Source organism: Nerophis lumbriciformis, linkage group LG26 (genome assembly GCF_033978685.3).
Source record: "Nerophis lumbriciformis linkage group LG26, RoL_Nlum_v2.1, whole genome shotgun sequence".
NCBI classification, from domain to species: Eukaryota; Metazoa; Chordata; class Actinopteri; order Syngnathiformes; family Syngnathidae; genus Nerophis; species Nerophis lumbriciformis.
The window spans coordinates 6,667,904-6,694,465 of NC_084573.2; the positions used below are offsets into that span (position 1 = coordinate 6,667,904).

A 26,562-nucleotide genomic window follows, 5' to 3' on the forward strand; every position below is an offset into this window, starting at 1 on the left:
TGCAGGACCGCAAGCAAGGTCGCAGAGAAAATGCGGACTGGATTTTGAGAGATGTGGGCATTTTCTATATGAACAAGTCCAAGGACCGCAAGCAAGGTCGCAGTGAAAATGCGGGCTGGATTTTGAGTGATGTCGGCATTTTCTATATGAACAAGTGGAATGGATTGGATACTGACGCACGAAAGGGGCTCTCTACCTTACGCTATGAAGTGAGGGGAAACTGAGTGAATAATGACAGGTTATATGATTATTTATTTAAACTCATATTCGGGCCACTTTATAATGAACATGTCGGCATGTATTTGTAAAAAAAAAAAATATTATTATTATTTTTATTTTTTTTACACCAAATTATTTAGGGGGGCTTAAGAATATTTTAGGGGGGCTTGGGCCCCCTAAAATAGGCCTAGCAACGCCAATGGGTAGGATTAAATAAACTCTGCTTCTTCCTACTCCTTTTCGGACGTGCTGTCATGAAACAACTGGAATTTGGTGATGCATTCCATTGTATCGTATGCATGTTCGAAATAAACTGAACTAAACTGAAAGTTCTGATGACATAATCGATACAATGTGGTCATTTAATGTTTATTAAATGGATATGAAGTTTGTCGTTTGGATTCAATTTGTGGTCCTTCTTTGATTCTAGCAGCATTTTATTTTGATAACTTCCGCGTCTCGTTGTTAGGAGCCAACAGGCTAAATGCGTCAAAGTGATACAAACAAATATTAACAACGTTTGCTCTATCAGACGACATATATTGTTGTACATGTACAACAATTTCAACAACGCCGTCTCCGTCAAACGCCGTATTATTTTCCTTTCTTCTGTTTGGGGGTCTTCGAGGTGGAACGGGTTTTTGTCAAACGCGTGTTTCCCTGGGACAATAGTGAATGTTGCACACTTGCTCCGCCAAGCCACAGAACAAAACGTCACATTTAAGAGTTGCTGGTGTAACAATTGGAAAAATATATTTGACTCCTCTTTAGTGCAAGCGGCTAATGAGGTAATGTAAATGATAATTATTTGTCATTATTTCAGTTAGTTACCTGAGATGTTGTTCGAAGCTAACATGCTATCGTTAGCATGCTAGCAGGCCCTATGTAGCAAATGCTAGCGTTTTTTGAGCAATTAATTGTACATAGTTCTCTATGAGCATTATAATGTGTTATTTAATACTTTAACTGTGTTTTATATATATTACAGTCACGCTTAACATTATTAAATATATTTTGCTTGAAAGGAACATCTTGGTCTCGCAATTTTAGACTGGAAGAAGTAACATTGTGTTGCACATACATTGTAGTAGTCTACTTTGTGTTGGTTGTTACTTTATTAGCAGTAAATACAAATTATATTTTTTTCTGCACATACTTCCATTGCTTTGATAACATATCATGGAATCTATTTAAATTGTGTTATTTAAGAAATCCACTATTTGCACAATTGCAAGTTATTAATGCTTATTCACTTAGACAGAAATAACTTTAAATCATCCATCCATCTATCTTCTTCCGCTGATCCGAGGTCGGGTCGCAGCCTAAGCAGGGAAGCCCAGACTTCCCTCTCCCTAGCCACTTTGTCCAGCTCCTCCCAGGGGACCCCGAGGCGTTCCCAGGCCAGCCGGGAGAGATACCGTAATTTCCGGACTATAAGCCGCACCAGCTAAATTTAGGGGAAAATACAGATTGCTCCATATTTAAGCCGCACCCGACTATAAGCCGCAGGCGTTTTGATGTGTAATTACCGTAGTATATAGGGGTTCCTGCTACCACGGAGGGGATTGTCGGGACAGAGATGACTGTTTGGGAACGCAAAGCGTCCCATTTATTAACAATAAATCTTTCAATCATTCAATCAAACTTTCACATCTTTGACATGGCGAACAGCATTCGTGCAGAGTACAAATAATACAACGGTGCAAAGTAATACAAAGTGCTCGCCTGTAACACGGCAGTAAAAGTGCAGTCCCGCGGCCGTTTACGTTATCAAAATAACCAGCCTACTACCGGTATATGAAAAGTCAGTCTTTAATCATTGTGTCATCGTCTTCCTCCTGCGTACTAAAACCACCGAAATCCTGTTCGTCGGTGTCGGAGAAGAACAGGTCCAAAATGGCGTCGTCAGCCACTCTCTCTCCTTTGTTCTCGCTCTCAAAACCTTCCTCTTCGTCAGTGGAATCAACGGCTCCGGCTTCGTCAGCCGTTACGCCGTCCTCTTCATCATCATCATATGCACTTCTCCGTTTGTTTTCCATATTGAGGGTGTTTGCATGAACACTTCCTTCGCGCAAACTGTCGCTGACGCTCTTCTACTCTTTGTTTTGCTCTCGTTACCTGGCACCAGATGTCTGCCTCGGTCTCGCGCATCCTCGGTAGTGCGCGCCCCTGGTTACCGTAAGCCGTAGAAAAGCCGCACCGTTGTATAAGCCGCAGGGACCAGAACGAGGGAAAAAAGTAGCGGCTTATAGTCCGGAAATTATGGTAGTCTTCCCAATTTGTCCTGGGTCTTCCCCGTGCCCGAAACACCTCCCTTGGGAGGCGTTCGGGTGGCATCCTGACCAGATGCCCGAACCACCTCATCTGGCTCCTCTCCATGTGGAGGAGCAGCGGCTTTACTCTGAGCTCCTCCCGGGTGACAGAGCTTCTCACCCTATCTCTAAGGGAGAGCCCCGCCACCCGGCGGAGAAAACTCATTTCGGCCGCTTGTACCCGTGATCTTGTCCTTTCGGTCATAACCCAAAGCTCATGACCATAGGTGAGGATGGGAACGTAGATCGACCGGTAAATTGAGAGCTTTACCTTCCGGCTCAGGTCCTTCTTCACCACAACGGATCGATACAGCGTCTACATTACTGAAGACGCCGCACCGATCCGCCTGTCGATCTCACAATCCACTTTTCCCTCACTCGTGAACAAGACTCAGAGGCAACGTTCCCTCTAAGGTGCGCGCCTGCGCAATTGCGCACTGTTCACGCGTCCTCTGCGCACAGCAAATTAATGCCGAGCAGAAAATCAAAAATCCCATCTGAACTTTAAACAAAATAAACACATTACAATTTATTCTGTATGATTTTGCAATGTAACTCTGTGAGTGACAACAAGAGTGGCCCCAATGAATAAAACAATCTTTGTCAACACAGTTCAATTATCGTGTGTCGAGACACTTTACGGACAGGAATTCCATCAATCACTTTATTGAGCAAAACTGTTTGTAACCACACCAAAAACATGAGTAAAAAAAACTTTTATCTATAAAAACTGGTAATTTTCTGCCATACAAACCAGGCTTAAACCAACCTTGTCATCCGTCGTTTCAACAGAAGCCGCTCGCTCTCTCACCTGCACCAACACACGCACTCATGGCACTCAGCCAGTGCTGCGTTTATGGCCACACAAAAAGTCGGACAACCCCAACGCCACACAATGTGTAAATGCCAGGTTGTAACACTCTGACTCCACAATCAGATGTGTGCTTATTTTATTGCCATTTATTAAGAATGTTAATCTAAGGATATTATTCACGAAATATTGTCACTAGATTTCATAAATGCTAATAAAAAGATGTATTTTACAGACAGAAAGTTACAGGAACTAAATGTAATCTCTGAAAGGGGCAACATTTCTTTTAAAGGCAGGACCCGCAGCCAGACATACAATAATAGCACATAGGTCATGAAAAACATGTTTTTTTGTTATTGTCATTGTAAGAGGGCAAAATCACTTATATCAGAAAATTATTTTAATAAAACATTTAAATTGTTATGATGTCAGGTTTGGGACAGGTGTGACGCTGGTGAGGCCACAGTGTGCACGTCTGATGTTGCTCACATGTGCTCCAATGAATGCTCAGGGAGTTTGTGCGTTTGCTCACAAACATTAAAAATTAGAGGGAACTTTGCTCAGAGGTACTTGAACTCCTCCACTTGGGGCAAGATCTCCTCCCCAACTTGGAGATGGCACTCCACCCTTTCCCATGGACTCGGACTTGGAGGTGCTGTCCCAGTCGCTTCACACTCAGCTGCGAACCGATCCGGTGAGAGCTGAAGATCCTGGCCAGATGAAGCCATCAGGACCACATCATCTGCAAAAAGCAGAGACCTAATCCTGCATCCACCAAACCGGATCCCCTCAACGCCCTGACTGCGCCTAGAAATTCTGTCGATAAAAGTTTTGAACAGAATGGGTGACATTTAAAGGGCAGCCTTGGCAGAGTCCAACCCTCACTAGATACAGGTCCGACTTACTGCCAGCAATGTGGACCAAGCTCTGACACTGATCATACAGGGAGCGGACCACCACAATCAGACAGTCCGATTCCCGGAGTACACGGTCGAATGCCTTCTCTTAAGTCCACAAAGCACATGTAGACTGGTTGGGCAAACTCCCATGCACCCTCAAGGACCCTGCCGAGAGTATAGAGCTGGTCTACCGTTCCACGACCAGGACGAAAACCACACTGTTCCTCCTGGATCCGAGGTTCGACTATCCGGTGTAGCCTCCTCTCCAGTACACCTGAATAGACCTTACCGGGAAGGCTGAGGAGTGTGATCCACTTCTTAAAGAGAGGAACCACCACCCCGGTCTGCCAATACATGTTAAATATGAAAATGTGCTTTAGTATACTGAACATAAAATGAACATGCACCAATATTTTTTTTATTATCGAAACATGAGATGCCCAATGTTTCTCACCCGAGCACATTTCTTAAGGTTTGAGTGAGGTTCAACCAACATACTATCGCACAGCCACATTAGCTGGCACTCGTTACACAAGCACACTGCACTTCTGTTTGTTTTCTGTCCGTTTAAAATTGTTGCTTTCGCAGAAGGAAGAAACGAGAAAGGAAATGACGTACAATAAAAGCCAACCAATCACATATCTGCAGTCCTCGTTGACGTGAGGTCAGAATTTTTTGGAGGTGCACATCAAGTTTCGCTAAAAGGTTAGGAGTGGAAGGAGCGAGTGGTCGTCACTTGTGACGCTGCAGCAAAATTAAACTTTTATACGTGCAGACTGACTTAATGGAGTCACGAAGATGTTACAATCCCAGCAGAATGTTTGCTATATGTTGTAAAAAGCTGCTCATCTTGAATCAATAATTAATGTAAACGTCCAACAGATGAACGCTCGTCAAGAAGAACGTCCCCTTCAGCAGCAAGGTGGGAACTTCTCTTTGAGGCAGGAGGATCCACTGCCCCCCCACTTTAAAGAGGAAGAGGAGGAACTCTGGATCACTCAGGAGGAAGAGTGTCTTCTCGGGCAGGAGGAGGCTGATCTCACCAAGTTTCCACTGACTGTTGTCTCTGTGAAGACTGAAGAGCATGAAGACAAACCACCTGAGTCCTCACAGCTTCATCACAGTCCAAGTAAGCACAACATCCACATATCATCTAATACAGTGTTTGTGACACATGTTCATCCAGGGTACAACATTCTCTGTCACATTGGAGATATACTTGCTTTTTAACACGGCCCTTTCCAAAAATATGCTTTAATAAAAAGGAACTGAACTCTTTTGGGAATATTTTTAGCCATTTTTCACATTCCCTTTGTGAGATAAGATTATGTTTTTCTCTGTTTTCTGTGCATTCTAAATACCGTATTTTCCGCACTATAAGGCGCACCGGATTATTAGCCGCACCTTCTATGAATTACATATTTCATAATTTTGTCCACCAATAAGCCGCCCCGGACTAAAAGCCGCGCCTACGCTGCGCTAAAGTGAATGTCAAAAAAACGCTGCGCTAAAGTGAATGTCAAAAAAACAGTCAGATAGTTCAGTCAAACTTTAATAATATATTGAAAACCAGCGTTCTAACAACTCTGTCCCAAAATGTACGCAAATGTGCAATCACAAACATAGTAAAATTCAAAATGGTGTAGAGCAATAGTAACATAATGTTGCTCGAACGTTAATGTCACAACACACAAAATAAACATAGCGCTCACCTTCTGAAGTTATTCTTCATTCGTAAATCCTTCGAATTCTTCGTCTTCGGTGTCCGAATTGAAAAGTTGCGCAAGCGTGGGATCCAAAATGGCCGGTTCCGTCTCGTAGAAGTCATCGGGAGTCAGTGTCGCTGTTGTTCTGTGAATCCTGCCTTCCGGAAAGCTCGGACCACAGTTGTGACCGAAATATCTGCCCAAGCATTTACGATCCACTGGCAAATGTTGGCGTATGTCGTCCGAGGCTGTCTGCCCGTCTTAGTGAAGGTGTGTTCGCCTTCGGAGCTGTGTGAAAAAAGCCACCCGGCCTCTTCGCGTAAACTTCCCTTAACCACTCGCTCATCTTTTCTTCATCCATCCATCCCTTCGAGTTAGCTTTTATGATGACGCCGGCTGGAAAGGTCTCTTTTGGCAAGGTCTTCCTTTTGAATATCACCATGAGTGGAAGTTAGCATGGCAAGCTAGAACCACAGTGAAGGATGACTTCTCATTCCCTGTGGAGCGAATATTCACCGTACGTGCTCCCGTTCCACAGTGCGGTTCAGTTGCTGTGAAATACGGTAGTAATCCGTGTGCGGATGGAGAGATTGCGTCTTTTTATGAACCGGATCGTTTAGTAGGAGCCATTTTGTGGTCTTTACAGATGTAAACAGGAAATGAAACGTACGGTGATATCCGCGCGTTTTTTCTTCTTCTTCCGGGGGCGGGTGAAGCGCTTCCTGTTCTATGGGGGCGGGTGAAGCGCTTCCTGTTCTATGGGGGCGGGTGCTTTCCTTGGCGGTTGCTTGCGTAGAAGAAGAAGCGCTTCCTGTTCTACCGGGAAAAAAGATGGCGGCTGTTTACCGAAGTTGCGAGACCGAAACTTTATGAAAATGAATCGTAATAAAGCGCACCGGGTTATTAGGCGCACTGTCAGCTTTTGAGAAAAATTGTGGTTTTTAGGTGCGCCTTATAGTGCGGAAAATACGGTAGTAAAAAAAACTGCTAGTACAAGGCAGTAAATAAAAGGCAATGGGAGTCCTCTATTGTGCCCATAAAGTCCTCTAAAGACATCCTAAAACTACCAACAATACTCCATTTACTTGTAGTGACCTGAATATTAACCAAGTATTAGCAGCATTGTAATTGTAAGAGCGAACACAGAGGAACAACATTTAGTCATTTGGCTCCTTGCTTGCAGAGAGGTAAGATAGCTACTGAGCTGATGCTGCAGATGGTAAAAGTTTGTGCTAGTTTAAAAAATCTCGTCTCACACTTAAATCCTAGAAGGTCGTGGACATAAACCGTAAAGTTGGTCAAAAATAATGTTATTATTTATTTATTTTTATTCAACGCTTACAGTAAATCTGTAGATCAACTTCAGGTCTATCTGCTGATATAAAGTAAACAAAAAAATATTTGTTTTATGTAGGGATGATACTCGAAACCGGTTTTCCCGGTTGTTCGATAAGAAAAGAACCGAATCCTCGGACTCAAATCCCTTTTTGAGAACCGGTACCCGTTATCGAGACCACTATAGTGAAGAAAATGAGTTGGTTCTTTATTCGAATCCCTGGGGACCAATCCTGTCCCGACCAGAAATGTCCTGTTAGACATCACAAGAAATGACGTCACGTAGCTCAGTCATTAGGCGCAGATAGGGAAAGCAGGAAAAACAATGGACCGGAAAAAACGCTCCAAGGTGTAATAAAGTTCAAAACAAAAGGTATAATCCAATGAATAACTTTACTGAGAGATTTGAGCAGGGTACAAACACATGACCAACACTTTTACAACCAACCGGAAACATAGCAACCAGGCTAGCAACGCACCTCCTTTACGGCAGCTGTCGCAACGTTCTCAAAGCAACCGCAGCACATACATATATATACAACATATCTCTCCCTTTTTTAACTTTAGTTTTTCTTTCCTTGTAAAGAAAACAAAATCACACTGTATATGTGTTGTCCGTCTAATTATAAATAATGCAGACGAGGCGTGTTGGCTGAGTTCTTGACGTTTACTTTCACAGCGTGCTCATAACCTCATTCTTAACTGCCGGGTGACGACATGCAACAACACTTTTCGGGGCTACCGCGCATGCTCGTCACTCCCGTTGCATGCTGGGTAGTGTAGTTGTTAAATTCCGAGCTCATAACATCACATCTTTCCCCCTATAAAGAAATAATGTTAACTCAATAAAGTGTATTTCTTTTTTTAGCTTTAACTTTTCATTTTTTAGCATTGTAACCACATTTGCAAACAACTTTTCTCTTCATAGAATTTTCTTTCAATAAAGAAATAAAGTGCAACAATGTCAAAGCATCATAACAAACAGTTATGTCAAATAGCAGCAGAAGTGCACTTTTTGGAGAGCTGTATTATTTTCAGTTTTGTGCCCAAGGGACTGATTTTATTTAACACTATATTATTATTTATACACCTATAGTGATCACAGAGACAGGTTGTTTTTGTGTTACTGTATATATTTGTTTTTCTGAAAAATCCCACTTAATATACTTTGGGTAACAACAGTCAATATTTATTTATTTTATTTTATTTTTTAGGGGGATAAAAGTCAATATTTATTTATTTATTAGATTTTATTTTTTTCTTATAAAATAAAAGTGAGCTTTTGTTAAACCAAATATTGTGTGTTTTTTCCCATATACAACAACCTGTCTGGACTCGATAAGAGAATCGATAAGGAATCGGTTCGATAAGAGGATTCGATAATAGGCTCGAACTCGATAATTTCTTATCCAACATCATCCCTAGTTTTATGCTCTTTTTGACAAAGACAACTAGGGCTGCAACAACTAATCGATTAAATCGATTAAAATCAATTACAAGAATAGTTGGCGATTAAGTTAGTCATCGATTTGTTGGATCTATGCAATGCGCATGCGCAGAGGCTACTTTTAATTTTTTTTAAACCTTTATTTATAAACTGCAACATTTACAAACAGCTGAGAAACAATAATCAAAATAAGTATGGTGCCAATATGCTGTTTTTTTTCAATAAAGTACTGGAAAGGATAGAAATGTAGTTTGTCTCTTTTATCCGATTATTAATCGAAGTAATAATCGACAGATTAATCGATTATCAAATTAGTTGTTAGTTGCAGCCCTAAAGACAACCTTGTTTTTGTGTTTATATTTTTATTAATTATTTTCCAAAAATAACATCAGAAAAAACATATAACAGAGGAAAAACAAAACACACAAGACAAAGCAAATAAAACCAAACAAACCAAAACAATCCCCCTTCCCACTAAACACACACATTCACACATCCATTGAGAGAAGCTTACATGAACTAGAGACAATCCAAAATTAAAATAAATTAAAATAATAACAAAAAAATAAAATAAAAATACCGGTAGATAATAATAACAACAATAATTCATACATTAACCATCTGACCAAAACAGTCTATTGACTTTTGCAGTCAAGGTATTTCATCACCGGGCAACCAGGAGTTCTCCCATTTTCTTTGAGTGGATTGCCCGCTGTATCGTAGTTTCTCCATATGTAGAACTGAAACAAGTTCATACAGCCAATATTGAAAGGTGGAGGAGTTGGTGTCTTCCATTCTGCCAGTATGAGTTTCTGGGCCAGCACTGTACCCATTAAGAGTGCAGATTGGGTGTAGAGGGGAAGAGTTAATGAGTCCACTGAACATATAAACAGGGCTAAGTCTCTGTCAGAAATCATTTTAAACCCAAATACATCACAAGTACCGGTAACTTAGGAAGACTTTGCAAGATGCTTGTTTCTGCTCAGTATTTTTGTACCTAAGGAATGGGGATTGTGCTAAGTTTACCAGCTAAACGGAGAGTACAAGTCTAGTCCTGAAAGATATAAACATCCCATCATTTGATATCCCAGGGAGAGCAGACATTGTGCATTAAAGGGGAACATTATCACCAGACCTATGTAAGCGTCAATATATACCTTGATGTTGCAGAAAAAAGACCATATATTTTTTTAACCGATTTCCGAACTCTAAATGGGTGAATTTTGGCGAATTAAACGCCTTTCTATTATTTGCTCTCGGAGCGATGACGTCGCAACGTGACGTCACATCGGGAAGCAATCCGCCATTTTCTCAAACACCGAGTCAAATCAGCTCTGTTATTTTCCGTTTTTTCGACTGTTTTCCGTACCTTGGAGACATCATGCCTCGTCGGTGTGTTGTCGGAGGGTGTAACAACACGAACAGGGACGGATTCAAGTTGCACCAGTGGCCCAAAGATGCGAAAGTGGCAAGAAATCGGACGTTTGTTCCGCACACTTTACCGACGAAAGCTATGCTACGACAGAGATGGCAAGAATGTGTGGATATCCTGCAACACTCAAAGCAGATGCATTTCCAACGATAAAGTCAAAGAAATCTGCCGCCAGACCCCCATTGAATCTGCCGGAGTGTGTGAGCAATTCAGGGACAAAGGACCTCGGTAGCACGGCAAGCAATGGCGGCAGTTTGTTCCCGCAGACGAGCGAGCTAAACCCCCTATCGACCCTAGCTTCCCTGGCCTGCTGACATCAACTCCAAAACTGGACAGATCAGCTTTCAGGAAAAGAGAGCGGATGAGGGTATGTCTCCAGAATATATTAATTGATGAAAATTGGGCTGTCTGCACTCTCGAAGTGCATGTTGTTGCCAAATGTATTTCATATGCTGTAAACCTAGTTCATAGTTGTTAGTTTCCTTTAATGCCAAACAAACACATACCAATCGTTGGTTCGAAGGCGATCGCCGAATTCGTCCTCGCTTTCTCCCGTGTCGCTGGCTGTCGTGTCGTTTTCGTCGGTTTCGCTTGCATACGGTTCAAACCGATAAGGCTCAATAGTTCCAGTTTCTTCTTCAATTTCGTTTTCGCTACCTGCCTCCACACTACAACCATCCGTTTCAATACATTCGTAATCTGTTGAATCGCTTAAGCCGCTGAAATCCGAGTCTGAATCCGAGCTAATGTCGCTATAGCTTGCTGTTCTTTCCGCCATGTTTGTTTGTGTTGGCTTCACTATGTGATGTCACAGGAAAATGGACGGGTGTATATAACGATGGTTAAAATCAGGCACTTTGAAGCTTTTTTTAGGGATATTGCGTGATGGGTAAAATTTTGAAAAAACTTCGAAAAATATAATAAGCCACTGGGAACTGATTTTTAATGGTTTTAACAATTCTGAAATTGTGATAATGTTCCCCTTTAAGTGATTGTTTTATTATGTTTGTAGTTTGAATCTCTTGTTTCGCACATAGCAATACTGCTACATGATGCTTAGTGTTTCACTAAAGCTGCATCTGTTTAGCACACAGCTTCTAAAACGTGTAGATCATCCTCCTTATATTCAGGATCAAAATATGAGCTTCTGGATCATATTGCGTTTCAAAGTAGTCTTTGTTGTCTCTCAGGGGATCTGTCATAATTAGTGGTGTTGTCGAGGGAAATGGTGAATGTTGAGTTATGTTATCTATTGTGGCGCAGTGGAAGAGTGGCCGTGCGCAACCCGAGGGTCCCTGGTTCAATCCCCACCTAGTACCAACCTCGTCATGTCCGTTGTGTCCTGAGCAAGACACTTCACCCTTGCTCCTGATGGGTGCTGGTTAGCGCCTTGCATGGCAGCTCCCTCCATCAGTGTGTGAATGTGTGTGTGAATGGGTAAATGTGGAAGTAGTGTCAAAGCGCTTTGAGTACCTTGAAGGTAGAAAAGCGCTATACAAGTACAACCCATTTATCATTTATTTATCATTTATGGGCGGGATAGAGGGCTTCCCATTGGCGCCGTTGCAAGCTGACTTTTGTTTATTTACGAGTTAGAATGCATTAAAAAAAAATAGATCCGTCTCACATAGGGTTGCAAAATTCCGGGAATATTCAAAGTTGGAAACTTTCCATGACAATTAACGGGAATGTATGGGAATTAACTGGAATTTTTAGGAAATTAATGGGTAAAAACATTGAATGCAACATGCTAGATCTTGCAGCTAAAACAATCTGATTTAATGCAAATTCGGTAGAATTTCAAACCTGCACTGTGCATTCCTCCATCACATGTGCAGTGCATTCTTCCACCACAAGCACAGATAATTCCCAGCATGCTACACACTTTAGCAGGGCTATTGAAGCCACACTAGTATTTGAGCCCAAGGACTTCATCCGGTCAGGTAAGTTTTGATGATATTACTGGGGTAAATATATTTGAGCTATGGTATTTAAGTGTACCGGTAATAGAGGTGTAATTGCTTGTTATTGTATGACTGTAGGCTACTACAGCAGACTTCCACTCAAGCTAGCTAGCTGTTCCTGTACTTGTTGAATGACTTTGGGGCCAATATCTCTAGCTAGCTAGGTTTATGTACCACCACCAGTCTCATAATAAACCGAAAATATTTCTCTGTTAGCCGTGATGCTAATTTTCCCTATGTTAAATCCCATTCATTTATGCTAACAACGTTAGCGATCCGAAATGACCTTTTTTGTGATCTGTAAAGTTCAACTATTCTTGGGTGTTCCAGTCGTTCAAATATAGAAAGATAGGAAAATACTTTCATAGAGTTCCGAATAAAGTGGTTCATAAAGGTAATAGTCAGGGAAGAAACAAAAATGTGCTGAAGGAAATGGGCTCTTTAAAATATCACTTTCACCATCTTGTGGAATACAATCAGACCATGCTCGTGTCTGCAGTGATGACTTTGTAAAATGTTTGTTTGAACATTTGATTTGTTTGAGAAACTTTCTGTGATGCAATCGAGTTTATTCTCTTCTATGTTATTAGTGTTTGAGAGCAAAACTAAACATAAAAAACGGACAAGAGATTGCATTAGTGTGTGTTCTATTGTGGTTGCTATGCCTAAATATAACTACAAAGACCTGCTTGTGCAAATAAACTAACATTATGTTAAGTCCTCGTAATAAATATTGTGATAGTTGGTCCAATCCACCGTATTGTCATTGTCGATTTTCATAACAGAAACTAAAAGCTTAGTTTGGATTGATTGATTGATTGATTGATTGAGAAGTTTTTTGACATCTTAAAGAATTGAATCCATGTAATGCTTTTAAAAAGGCAAATGGCTTAATGTTGTTGTTGTTGTGCAAGAAAGCCAAGTCCTTTATTCGACACATATGACCACATTATATAGCATCTTTGGTGATATTTGTTAGCATGAAGAAAATATTCTTAATGGTATTCATAAAGTAGATGAATACATCTCTGGTAGGCTCAACAGCATATACTGAATCTACAGCTAAATAATGAGACAAAATAACAACTTCACACCATAAAAACAAATGCAGACCTGAATGGTGGATGAGACTACCGTATTTTCCGCACTATAAGGCGCACCGGATTATTAGCCGCACCTTCAATGAATTACATATTTCATAACTTTGTCCACCAATAAGCCGCCCCGGATTATAAGCCGCGCCTACGCTGCGCTAAAGGGAATGTCAAAAAAACAGTCAGATAGTTCAGTCAAACTTTAATAATATATTGAAAACCAGCGTTCTAACAACTCTGTCCCAAAATGTACGCAAATGTGCAATCACAAACATAGTAAAATTCAAAATGGTGTAGAGCAATAGCAACATAATGTTGCTCGAACGTTAATGTCACAACACACAAAATAAACATAGCGCTCACCTTCTGAAGTTATTCTTCATTCGTAAATCCTTCGAATTCTTCGTCTTCGGTGTCCGAATTGAAAAGTTGCGCAAGCGTGGGATGCAAAATGGCCGGTTCCGTCTCGTCGAAATCATCGGAGTCAGTGTCGCTGTTGTTGTCCAGTAGTTCTGTGAATCCTGCCTTCCGGAAAGCTCGGACCACAGTTGTGACCGAAATATCTGCCCAGGCATTTACGATCCACTGGCAAATGTTGGCGTATGTCGTCCGGCGCTGTCTGCCCGTCTTAGTGAAGGTGTGTTCGCCTTCGTAGCTGTGTGAAAAAAGCCACCCGGCCTCTTCGCGTAAACTTCCCTTAACCACTCGCTCATCTTTTCTTCATCCATCCATCCCTTCGAGTTAGCTTTTATGATGACGCCGGCTGGAAAGGTCTCTTTTGGCAAGGTCTTCCTTTTGAATATCACCATGGGTGGAAGTTAGCATGGCAAGCTAGAACCACAGTGAAGGATGACTTCTCATTCCCTGTGGTGCGAATATTCACCGTACGTGCTCCCGTTCCACAGTGCGGTTCACAGGAATATCAGTTGCTGTGAAATACGGTAGTAATCCGTGTGCGGATGGAGAGATTGCGTCTTTTTATGAACCGGATCCTTGTCGCTTAGTAGGAGCCATTTTGTGGTCTTTACAGATGTAAACAGGAAATGAAACGTACGGTGATATCCGCGCGTTTTTTCTTCTTCTTCCGGGGGCGGGTGATTGCTTACAGTAGAAGAAGAAGCGCTTCCTGTTCTATGGGGGCGGGTGCTTTCCTTGGCGGTTGCTTGCGTAGAAGAAGAAGCGCTTCCTGTTCTACCGGGAAAAAAGATGGCGGCTGTTTACCGAAGTTGCGAGATCGAAACTTTATGAAAATGAATCGTAATAAAGCGCACCGGGTTATAAGGCGCACTGTCAGCTTTTGAGAAAATGTGTGGTTTTTAGGTGCGCCTTATAGTGCGGAAAATACGGTATTTGTAGCAGGAAATCAACTGCAAACAAAGTTAGCCTTATTTCTCATTAGCGTCACGATCACAGCAGCACGGCACTCGTTATGTCAGTCAAATGTGTTACTTAGCGATGCACAAATAAATCCAATTTTGTCTTTCACGGATTAATATTACATTTGTGGACCCCTCAGGTGGAGACATGATGTACATCCAATCTTCTTTAAATCCTTGTAAGTGTCAAATGAAGTGAGGTCGAGGCGAGCAGTAACGTCTCGGTGACGATAAATGGTTTAAATCTTTCAAAAACATATTTTCTTAAAGGGGAACATTATCACAATTTCAGAATGGTTAAAACCATTAAAAATCAGTTCCCAGTGGCTTATTATATTTTTCGAAGTTTTTTTCAAAATGTTACCCATCCCTAAAAAAAAGCTTCAAAGTGCCTGATTTTAACCATCGTTATATACACCCGTCCATTTTCCTGTGACGTCACATAGTGATGCCAACACAAACAAACATGGCGGAAAGAACAGCAAGCTATAGCGACATTAGCTCGGATTCAGACTCGGATTTCAGTGGCTTAAGCGATTCAACAGATTACGCATGTATTGAAACGGATGGTTGTAGTGTGGAGGCAGGTAGCGAAAACGAAATTGAAGAAGAAACTGAAGCCATTGAGCCATATCGGTTTGAACCGTATGCAAGCGAAACCGACGAAAACGACACGACAGCCAGCGACACGGGAGAAAGCGAGGACGAATTTGGCGATCGCCTTCTAACCAACGATTGGTATGTGTTTGTTTGGCATTAAAGGAAACTAACAACTATGAACTAGGTTTACAGCATATGAAATACATTTGGCAACAACATGCACTTTGAGAGTGCAGACAGCCCAATTTTCATCAATTAATATATTCTGTAGACATACCCTCATCCGCGCTCTTTTCCTGAAAGCTGATCTGTCCAGTTTTGGAGTTGATGTCAGCAGGCCAGGGAAGTTAGGGTCGATATTCTTCTCTTGATCATCTTCGGTGGCATAAGGGACGGTGTGAGCCAAGACATCCAGGGGGTTTAGCTCGCTCGTCTGCGGGAACAAACTGCCGCCATTGCTTGCCGTGCTACCGAGGTCCTTTGTCCCTGAATTGCTCACACACTCCGGCAGATTCATTGGGGGTCTGGCGGCAGATTTCTTTGACTTTATCGTTGGAAATGCATCTGCTTTGAGTGTCGCAGGATATCCACACATTCTTGCCATCTCTGTCGTAGCATAGCTTTCGTCGGTAAAGTGTGCGGAACAAACGTCCAATTTCTTGCCACTTTCGCATCTTTGGGCCACTGGTGCAACTTGAATCCGTCCCTGTTCGTGTTGTTACACCCTCCGACAACACACCGACGAGGCATGATGTCTCCAAGGTACGGAAAACCGTCGAAAAAACGGAAAATAACAGAGCTGATTTGACTCGGTGTTTGAGAAAATGGCGGGTTGCTTCCCGATGTGATGCCACGTTGTGACGTCATCGCTCCGAGAGCGAATATTAGAAAGGCGTTTAATTCGCCAAAATTCACCCATTTAGAGTTCGGAAATCGGTTAAAAAAATATATGGTCTTTTTTCTGCAACATCAAGGTATATATTGACGCTTACATAGGTCTGGTGATAATGTTCCCCTTTAAGAGTGTATAAATCCACTTCATCCCATTTTAAATATTTTTTACATGATTGCTTATATATTTGCCTCTAAACCTTTAAAAATATGCCGAAATCTGCACTGATGCATGCCAATCAATCAATTAATAAATGTTTACTTATATAGCCCTAAATCACGAGTGTCTCAAAGGGCTGCACAAGCCACAACGACATCCAGGAAAATATACAATAGCCGAATGGGACTCTAGACCAGTGGTCCCCAACCTTTTTGTAACTGCGGACTGGTCAACGCTTGAAAATTTGTCCCGCGGACCGGTTAGGCAGGGGGGATGATGGTATTTCATACCTGCCAACTTTTGAAATCAGAAAAACCTAGTAGCCAGGGTCCAGGGGCCGCAGGCCCTGGTAGGTCCAGGACAAAGTCCTGGTGGGGGGTTCCTTCGCCCCCCGACGCAAAATGATTATTAGCATTCAGACAGGTTAAAATGTTGCTAAAACCATCACTTTTCTATCAGTCACAGTGACTTTTCAAAACAAAAATATTAAAGCAAAAATCATATGGGTTGATTGACATGTTTATTCTGTAAGCTAACTTCAATAGTTTGAAATGATTTTGACAGTTAATGCCAGTTATCCTGTCAACCTTTCACAAGACTTCAATTTGTTAATTGAAAGTATAAACAGTATAAACACTTTTTACAGTAAACAAATGGTAAAACAGTACTAAACAATTCCATTAAAAAAAAAATTGGTGTCATTATTAACTTTCTGTCCAAGCTTGTATAATCTACTGCCTTGTTCAATTGTAAAAAATATTCTGTGCCTAAAATTCACATTTCTATCACAATTATCATACTGTAAACATGGTAAGCTAACTTCATTAAAATTAATAGTCCTGTCAATAGCATGGAATTACAATTCAAATGTAGTTTTTTTGTAAACCTTTCAAAAGAATTCAAAATATGAAAAATTTATGAAAATTAATTTAAGCCATCAGACACTTGAAAAGTGGCACATCACATCTCTAATGTAATCATTTTAACTTTTCAACAGAAATAGCACTGCAAAAATATTAAGGACATACTTCTGTATTTTGGTAGTTATGCTGTCAACATTTAACAAGATTTCTTCAACTTGGACTTGAAAGCATAAATAGTATAAACACTTTTAACAGTATAACAGTACTAAACAATTCCAATAGATAACATTGGTGTCATTACCTTTTTGTTTGCTCAATTATTGCCTCCGTAAATAAAACTTTGGCATTTATCACATCCAAAGAATCTGTTTGGGCGACGAAAAACGTTGAACGTTTTCCACTTGTATCGCTAGCAACAGCATTAGACTTGTGTTTTTTTGTCCCAACGTGGTCTTTTACATCGCTAATTCCTCCGTGTCCGATCGAAAAATCTTGTCTGCACAAGGTGCAATTCGCGTAGTTTTCACCCTTTTTGGAACGGATAATTATTCCCGGATAGGCTTTTGAATATTCTTCACGGAATGACTGCAGTTTCCTTTTCGGTTTAAGACTCGTATGCGATTTTTCTCCGGCTGATTCCATGATCGTTCGCTTGTTTGGAAACAATGGCAACTGGTGCCTCGGGCTTGGCAGCGGTGCTATAAATAGCCTCGCGCATGGCATTCGGAATGGCTCGATAGCAAGTTACGGGAAACACTGGTAGGGCTGGGCGATATGACTAAAAAATGTATCACGATATAAGTGTTTCATATCAGTCGATATCGATAATTATTGATTAAAAAAAAAAAAATATTCTAAATAAAGACCAGGAGAAAAAAGGCTGAATTTAAATACTTTTATTTTAAATATAAGTAGGTAGCATGTCCTTCGCTAATTGATCCACCACTGCATCCGTTATTTCTTTATAACGTTTTGAATTTTTGTCATATGGCACTGCTGCCGAGTACCTCTCGATGGTGGTCTGTTGTTGCCGCTTCGGTGCTGTTCCACTTGCACCGGCTGATGTAGATGGTTGTGGCTGTTTGATACTGCTGTACTCCAGCGGGTGAGAGCGGCTCAGGTGGTAAAATAAGTTTGTCGTGTCCCCAGACTTGGTCGGGACGACGACCTTGCAAAGTTTGCAGACAGTATTACTCTGATTCGTATCGGACTTAAAAAATCCAAAATACTGCCAAACTGGTGACGTGACGTTTCCTTTTTTATTTACAATTTCCTCTCGTGCCGCCGCACTCATATTCCCGTTTTGTTTCACTCCTCGTCGTCAGCTCGCCGTTGTTGCTTTTTTTTTTCCTGTTAGCATTTCCCAGAATGCCTTGCGGTTCAGGCTCGGCCGTGATAGGTTGAGAGGCCAAAGCCCTTCCTCTGCCTACACCCCCCAGAATGCCGTGCGGTTCCGGCTCGGCATTTCTTCCTATTTTTTCTAACAGAACTCAGTGAAATTATCGAACGTTCTATCGACCCCATTTTCTATTGATATTGATCACATGTCAATCGCGATATATATTGTTATTGTTTTATCGCCCAGCCCTAGGAAGCAGTGTCGATTGTCATTGTTGTTACGCGATTTCGTGAATAAAACTTAAAAAAAAAAAAAAAAAATTTATTAATGAAAAACCGTATTTTTTATCACTGCAACCGTAACCCGGAATAGGTTGATGAAAACCGTACTAATTACGGGAAAACCGGAGTAGTTGGCAGGTATGGTATTTATTTATTTTTTATTTTTGTCATAAAAAAATACAATCATGTGTGCTTACGGACTGTATCCCTACAGACTGTATTGATCTATATTGATATATAATGTAGGAACCAGAAATATTATTAACAGAAAGAAACAAACCTTTTGTGTGAATGAGTGTAAATGGGGGAGGGAGTTTTTTTGGGTTGGTGCACTAATTGTAAGTGTATCTTGTGTTTTTTATGTTGATTTAATAAAAAAATAACTTTTTTTTTAATTTCTTGTGCGGCCCGTTACCAATCAAACCACGGCCCGGTGGTTGGGGACCACTGCTTTAGACTATCGCCTAAAACCCAGAATTTTCTCCAAGTCGCCTGATTGCAACCCAGCAATTGACTGGTCATCAACTATCTTAAAGATTACTGATCGGATTGGCTCTAATTTACCCATTAGAAATGTAATTAATTCATAAATATGTATTTATACTGTTATTGTGCTGCTCCTTAGACTGTTACAGAATGACAACTATATTAAATTGTTGTCCATCTAAAACATAGAACATAAAAACAACAAATAATATTATTGAGGGAAATAAAAGACCGTTAAAAATATCAGTAAAAACAAAAGTAGACCTAAAGCTAGATAGCTTCCTCAGAAAGAAAATATATATTGTGATGTTGATGATGTTAATTCCTATATGACATATTTCTGCTCAAACTCTTAATGGATCTGTCCTAATACATGGGTGTATAGCTCGGTTGGTAGAGCGGCCGTGCCAGCAACTTGAGGGTTCTAGGTTCGATCCCCGCTTCCGCCATCCTAGTCACTGCCGTTGTGTCCTTGGGCAAGACACTTTACCCACCTGCTCTGTGCCACCCACACTGGTTTAAATGTAACTTAGATATTGGGTTTCACTATGTAAAGCGCTTTGAGTCACTAGAGAAAAGCGCTATATATATATATATATATATATATATATATATATATACAGTATATATATAATTCACTTCACTTTACTTGTTTAGGATGATGCACATATGCAGGCCTCAAATTTTAACTTTTTAAAGGGGAACATTATCACCAGACCTATGTAAGCGTCAATATATACCTTGATGTTGTAGAAAAACGACCATATATTTTTTTAACCGATTTCCGAACTCTAAATGGGTGAATTTTTGGCGAATTAAGCGCCTTTCTAATATTCGCTCTTGGAGCGATGACGTCACATCAGGAAGCAATCCGCCATTTTCTCAAACACAGAGTCAAATCAGCTCTGTTATTTTCCGTTTTTTCGACTGTTTTCCGTACCTTGGAGACATCATGCCTCGTCGGTGTGTTGTCGGAGGGTGTAACAACACGAACAGGGACGGATTCAAGTTGCACCAGTGGCCCAAAGATGTGAAAGTGGCATGAAATTGGACGTTTGTTCCGCACACTTTACCGACGAAAGCTATGCTACGACAGAGATGGCAAGAATGTGTGGATATCCTCAAAGCAGATGCATTTCCAACGATAAAGTCAAAGAAATCTGCCGCCAGACCCTCATTGAATCTGCCGGAGTGTGTGAGCAATTCAGGGACAAAGGACCTCGGTAGCACGGCAAGCAATGGCGGCAGTTTGTTGCCGCAGACGAGCGAGCTAAACCCCTTGGATGTCTTGGCTCACACCATCCCGAAGATGATCAAGAGAAGAATATGACCCTAGCTTCCATGGCCTGCTGACATGAGGGTATGTCTGCAGAATATATTAATTGATGAAAATTGGGCTGTCTGCACTCTCAAAGTGCATGTTGTTGCCAAATGTATTTCATATGCTGTAAACCTAGTTCATAGTTGTTAGTTTCCTTTAATGCCAAACAAACACATACCAATCGTTGGTTAGAAGGCGATCGCCGAATTCGTCCTCGCTTTCTCCTGTGTCGCTGGCTGTCGTGTCGTTTTCGTCAGTTTCGCTTGCATACGGTTCAAACCGATATGGCTCAATAGCTTCAGTTTCTTCTTCAATTTCGTTTTCGCTACCTGCCTCCACACTACAACCATCCGTTTCAATACATGCGTAATCTGTTGAATCGCTTAAGCCGCTGAAATCCGAGTCTGAATCCGAGCTAATGTCGCTATAGCTTGCTGTTCTTTCCGCCATGTTTGTTTGTGTTGGCTTCACTATGTGACGTCACAGGAAAATGGACGGGTGGTTAAAATCAGGCACTTTGAAGCTTTTTTTAGGGATATTGCGTGATGGGTAAAATTTTGAAAAAAACTTCGAAAAATATAATAAGCCACTGGGAACTGATTTTTAATGGTTTTAACCCTTCTGAAATTGTGATAATGTTCCCCTTTAAGGTCAAGGCAAGTGTTTCCTTAAAGGAGGGCTCATATTTTAGGGCACCAAGGCAGTCTTTTTTTTTTTCGAGGCAGGGGCTCCAAAGCATGCATGCATATATCCATCCATCCATTTTCTACCGATTGTCCCTTTTGGGGTCGTGTATATATATATATATATATATATATATATTTATATACAGCTCTTTGGTCTTGGCCATAGTGGAGTTTGGAGTCTGACTGTTTGAGGCTGTGGACAGGTGTCTTTTATACAGATAACGAGTTCAAACAGGTGCCATTAATACAGGGTAACGAGTGGAGGACAGAAGAGCTTCTTAAAGAAGTTACAGGTCTGTGAGAGCCAGAGATCTTCCTTGTTTGAAGTGACCAAATACAAATACTTTTTCCACCATAATTTACAAATAAATTCTTTAAATTCCTACAATGTGATTTCCGGGATTTTTTTTTTCACATTCTGTCTCTCACAGTTGAAGTGTACCTATGATGAAAATTACAGACCTCTGTCATCATTTTAAGTGGGAGAACTTGCACAATCGGTGGTTGACTAAATACTCTTTTGCCCCACTATATATATATATATATATATATATATATATATATATATATATATATATACCGTATTTTCCGCACCATAAGCCGCCCTGGGTTATAAGCCGCGCCTTCAATGAACGGCATATTTCAAAACTTTGTCCACCTATAAGCCGCCCCGTGTTATAAGCCGCATCTAACTGCGCTAAAGGGAATGTCAAAAAAACAGTCAGATAGGTCAGTCAAACTTTAATAATATATTAAAAACCAGCGTTCTAACAACTCTGTTCACTCCCAAAATGTACGGTAATGTGCAAATGTGCAATCACAAACATAGTAAAATTCAAAATAGTGCAGAGCAACAACATCAATAACTTAATGTTGCTCGAACGTTAATGTCACAACACACAAAATAAACATAACGCTCACTTTCTGAAGTTATTCTTCATTCATAAATCCCTCGAATTCTTCTCCTTCGGTGTCCGAATTAAAAAGTTGGGCGAATACGGGATCCAAAATGGCCGGCTCCGTCTCGTCGAAGTCATTGCCTTCCGGAAAGCTCGGACCACAGTTGTGACCGAAATATCCGCCCAGGCATTTACGATCCACTGGCAGATGTTGGCGTATGTCGTCCGGCGCTGTCTCCCTGTCTTAGTGAAGGTGTGTTCGCCTTTGGTCTACCATTGTTCCCACGCCGTTCGCAGTCATGCTTTAAATGCCCTGTTGACACCAATATCGAGCGGTTGGAGTTCTTTGGTTAATCCACCCGGAATGACGGCGAGTGTTGTATTTGTGTGCTTCACTTGTTTTTTGACACCATCTGTGATGTGGGCGCGCATGGAGTCGTATATCAACATGGAACACACAAAGGAAATGAAACGTAATACCCGCGCGCTTCTTCTTCTACGGGGGCGGGTGGTTGCTTACCGTAGAAGAAGAAGCGCTTCCTCTTCTACGGAGGCGGGTGCTTACCTTGGCAGTTGCTTACCATAGAAGAAGAAGCGCTTCCTCTTCTACGGGGAAAAAAGATGGCGGCTGTTTACCATAGTTGCGAGACCGAAACTTTATGAAAATAAATATTTATATTAATCCATATATAAGGCACACCGGGTTATAAGCCGCACTGTCAGCTTTTGTGAAAATTTGTGGTTTTTAGGTGCGGCTTATAGTGCGGAAAATACGGTATATATGACAAGTTTTTTAAAATTAATTCTTAATATAAACTTGTCAGCTTTTTGTCATTTCATGATGCCTTTATCTCTATTTTTATATAAATATTTAAGTTATGTACATTTATATGTACATGTAGATGATGTAGTGAAGTGAATTATATTTGATATAGCGCTTTTCTCCAGTGACTCAAAGCGCTTTACATAGTGAAACCCAATATCTAAGTTACATTTAAACCAGTGTAGGTGGCACAGAGCAGGTGGTTAAAGTGTCTTGGCATGGCCTGACGTTTAATTTCACAAGTTTTCACATGATTATAATTTTTACTAAATGTGAATACCAACGTTCATGTGATTTACCGCTATTTATTAGACTGACTAATAAAATGTCCTCGCATTTAATTTTTTTTTACTCTGTTTTAATTTAATTGTGTGTACAAAAATATTACAGTGCCAAAATCTTGCTGTTTATAGTTTTCTCTTCACTGGGATGATCCTGCGTCATGTCACGTATTTAAAGTGTCTTCATTGACAACATTCTGTCACTTATTAGACGGGTAGGTTTTTATTTTATCAAATAATTTAAAATATTTACCTGTTTCAGCTTCTGTATCTTTATTTGTATGCTTGTAGGTGTAAACCAGGCCTCTTCAACTAAATTGTTCTGGGGGGGCCACATTTTCTCACATTCTCCTTTCGTCATTATTCTTATTTTGAGAACCGATGTCCTCTGCAGTGGACATTTCTTTTTAGTCTATTTCTTTTGTCAGTTACACACTTCTGAAGAAAATAGTCCTCTTATACAAAATACAAGTGTCCTCTATAGTGAATGTTAAAATGTAAACACAAAGATCTGTCAATGTGTTTACATGGTCCAAGTTCCTCTGTACAACAGGAGCACTCTAGTGTTTTTAGGAAGTTGCTGCAAAAATGTTTGTCCCCAAAGTTTTGAACTGAAGATTTTGGGCCGGTTCTTGCAATAATTTAGTTCTATTTAGTACATGTAAACGTACTGAATGCCTCATATGACAAAGCAAAGCTGGACGTTTCCAAATCATGCGTTTCTTTTCTTGTGTACAGCAGATGTGTGTGTAGAACATCTCCCTGAACAACCGGAGCGGAGCTTCAGGATGATGAAAGAGGAGCCACAGCCCTCCCACATTAAAGAGGAAGGTGAGGCGCCACAGACACCTCACTTCAAAAAGGAGGTGGAGGAACACAGCATCAGTCAGGAGGGAGAGCAGCTTGAATGGTCGGAGGAGTTCCCAGTGATTGGTGTGATTGTGAAGAGTGAAGATGATGAAGTCATTAGTGAAAGTGAGGAAGAGAGAGAGGCGGAGCCTCCAAGCAGCAGCTCAACTCAACACATGACAACAGAAGCTGATGGAGACCACTGTGGAGGATCACAAGCAGACAAGCTCTTAGCTCCACTATCAGATAGTGAGGACACAACGTCACACTCTCCTGACACTGATGATGAAGACTCTAAAGTTGATAAGACATGTCACACTGACAACACACACGTCACATGTTCTTTCTGCGACAAAACCTTTAAATACCCTTGTTATCTGAAGGTACACATGAGAACACACACTGGCGAAAAACCCTTTTCCTGCTCAGTTTGTGGTAATGGATTTGCACGGAAAAATGTGTTGAAAGAACACATGAGAACACACACTGGCGAAAAACATTTCTTCTGCGCAGTCTGTGGTAGAGATTTTGGACGAAGACAACATTTGAAAATACACATGCAAATACACACTGGTGAAAAACCATATTGCTGTTCGATCTGCAATAAAAGCTTCAGTGACCGATCATCACTTGGATTACACATGAGGATACACAGTGGAGAAAAACCTTTTTCCTGCTCAGTCTGTGGTAAAGGTTTTGCACAAAATGGTAATTTGAAAAAACACATGAGAACGCACACCGGTGAAAAACCGTTTTCCTGTTCAAGCTGCGACAAAAGCTTCGGCGACCAATCAGCACTCGCTAAACACACGAGAACACACACTGGTAAAAAACCCATTTCTGTTAATTTTGCAATAGAAGTTTCACACCAAGTCGACTTTTGAAAAAACCCAAAAAACATTAGAGAACACACAGGAGAGAAAGTGTTGAGTCGCAATGTGTGTGGTGAAAGATTCCCTTGTACTACAAACCCCGTTTCCATATGAGTTGGGAAATTGTGTTAGATGTAAATATAAACGTAATACAATGATTTGCAAATCATTTTCAACCCATATTCAGTTGAATATGCTACAAAGACAACATATTTGATGTTCAAACTCATAAACTTTATTATTTTTTTACAAATAATAATTAACTTAAAATTTCATGGCTGCAACACGTGCCAAAGTAGTTGGGAAAGGGCATGTTCACCACTGTGTTACATGGCCTTTCCTTTTAACAACACTCAGTAAATGTTTGGGAACTGGGGAGACACATTTTTAAAGCTTCTCAGGTGGAATTCTTTCCCATTCTTGCTTGATGTACAGCTTAAGTTGTTCAACAGTCCGGGGGTCTCCGTTGTGCTATTTTAGGCTTCATAATGCGCCACACATTTTCAATGGGAGACAGGTCTGGACTACAGGCAGGCCAGTCTAGTACCCGCACTCTTTTACTATGAAGCCACGTTGATGTAACACGTGGCTTGGCATTGTCTTGCTGAAATAAGCAGGGGCGTCTATGGTAACGTTTCTTGGATGGCAACATATGTTGCTCCAAAACCTGTATGTACCTTTCAGCATAAATGGCGTCTTCACAGATGTGTAAGTTGCCCATGTCTTGGGCACTAATACACCCCCATACCATCACACATGCTGCCTTTTCCACTTTGCGCCTATAACAATCCGGATGGTTCTTTTCCTCTTTGGTCCAGAGGACACGACGTCCACAGTTTCCAAAAACAATTTCAAATGTGGACTCGTCAGACCACAGAACACTTTTCCACTTTGTATCAGTCCATCTTAGATGAGCTCAGGCCCAGTGAAGCCGACAGCGTTTCTGGGTGTTGTTGATAAACAGTTTCCGCCTTGCTTAGGAGAGTTTTAACTTGCACTTACAGATGTAGCAACCAACTGTAGTTACTGACAGTGGGTTTCTGAAGTGTTCGTGAGCCCATGTGGTGATATCCTTAACACACTGATGTCGCTTGTTGATGCAGTACAGCCTGAGGGATCGAAGGTCACGGGCTTAGCTGCTTACGTGCAGTGATTTCTCCAGATTCTCTGAACTCTTTGATGATATTACGGACCGTAGATGGTGAAATCTACTTTTATACCCAATCATGGCACCCACCTGTTCCCAATGTGCCTGTTCACCTGTGTGATGTTCCAAATAAGTGTTTGATGAGCATTCCTCAACTTTATCAGTATTTATTGCCACCTTTCCCAACTTCTTTGTCACGTGTTGCTGGCATCAAATTCTAAAGTTAATGATTATTTGCAAAAAAAAAAAAAGTTTATCAGTTTGAACATCAAATATGTTGTCTTTGTAGCATATTCAACTGAATATGGGTTGACAATGATTTGCAAATCATTGTATTCCGTTTATATTTACATCGAACACAATTTCCCAACTCATATGGAAACGGGGTTTGTATTTGATTAGATCATGTCTTACGGTAAATCTCCATCCAGGCAAACAAACAATAACAGTTAGAGATGTCTGATAATAT

The 26,562-nt window shown here is 40.9% G+C and overlaps 2 protein-coding genes across 4 annotated transcripts in view; one reads left to right on the plus strand and one right to left on the minus strand.

The window, feature by feature from the left end:
* The window catches only part of LOC133624003 (uncharacterized), a 174,681-nt gene that overhangs the window by 76,114 nt on the left and 72,005 nt on the right, over positions 1-26,562 (minus strand). The gene's annotated exons all lie outside the window — the stretch shown is intronic.
* Positions 905-25,070, plus strand: LOC133623967 (uncharacterized). Of its 2 annotated transcripts, none has more exons than XM_061987516.2 (3): positions 905-1,007; positions 5,124-5,370; positions 23,964-25,070. In XM_061987516.2, the coding sequence occupies exons 2-3, from the start codon at positions 5,124-5,126 to the stop codon at positions 24,956-24,958; spliced, it is 1,242 nt and encodes a 413-aa protein (XP_061843500.2). In that variant the 5' UTR covers positions 905-1,007; the 3' UTR covers positions 24,959-25,070. The 2 variants fall into 2 exon arrangements, with proteins under 2 accessions (XP_061843500.2, XP_072772316.1); XM_072916215.1 differs by having other exon boundaries at positions 23,967-25,070.

Coding starts and splice junctions, on each gene's coding strand:
- LOC133623967 (XM_061987516.2), top strand. CDS start 5,124: ATGAACGCTCGTCAAGAAGAACGTCCCCTTCAGCAGCAAGGTGGGAAC. Junction 5,371..23,963: donor ACAGCTTCATCACAGTCCAA/GTAAGCACAACA, acceptor TCTTGTGTACAG/CAGATGTGTGTGTAGAACAT.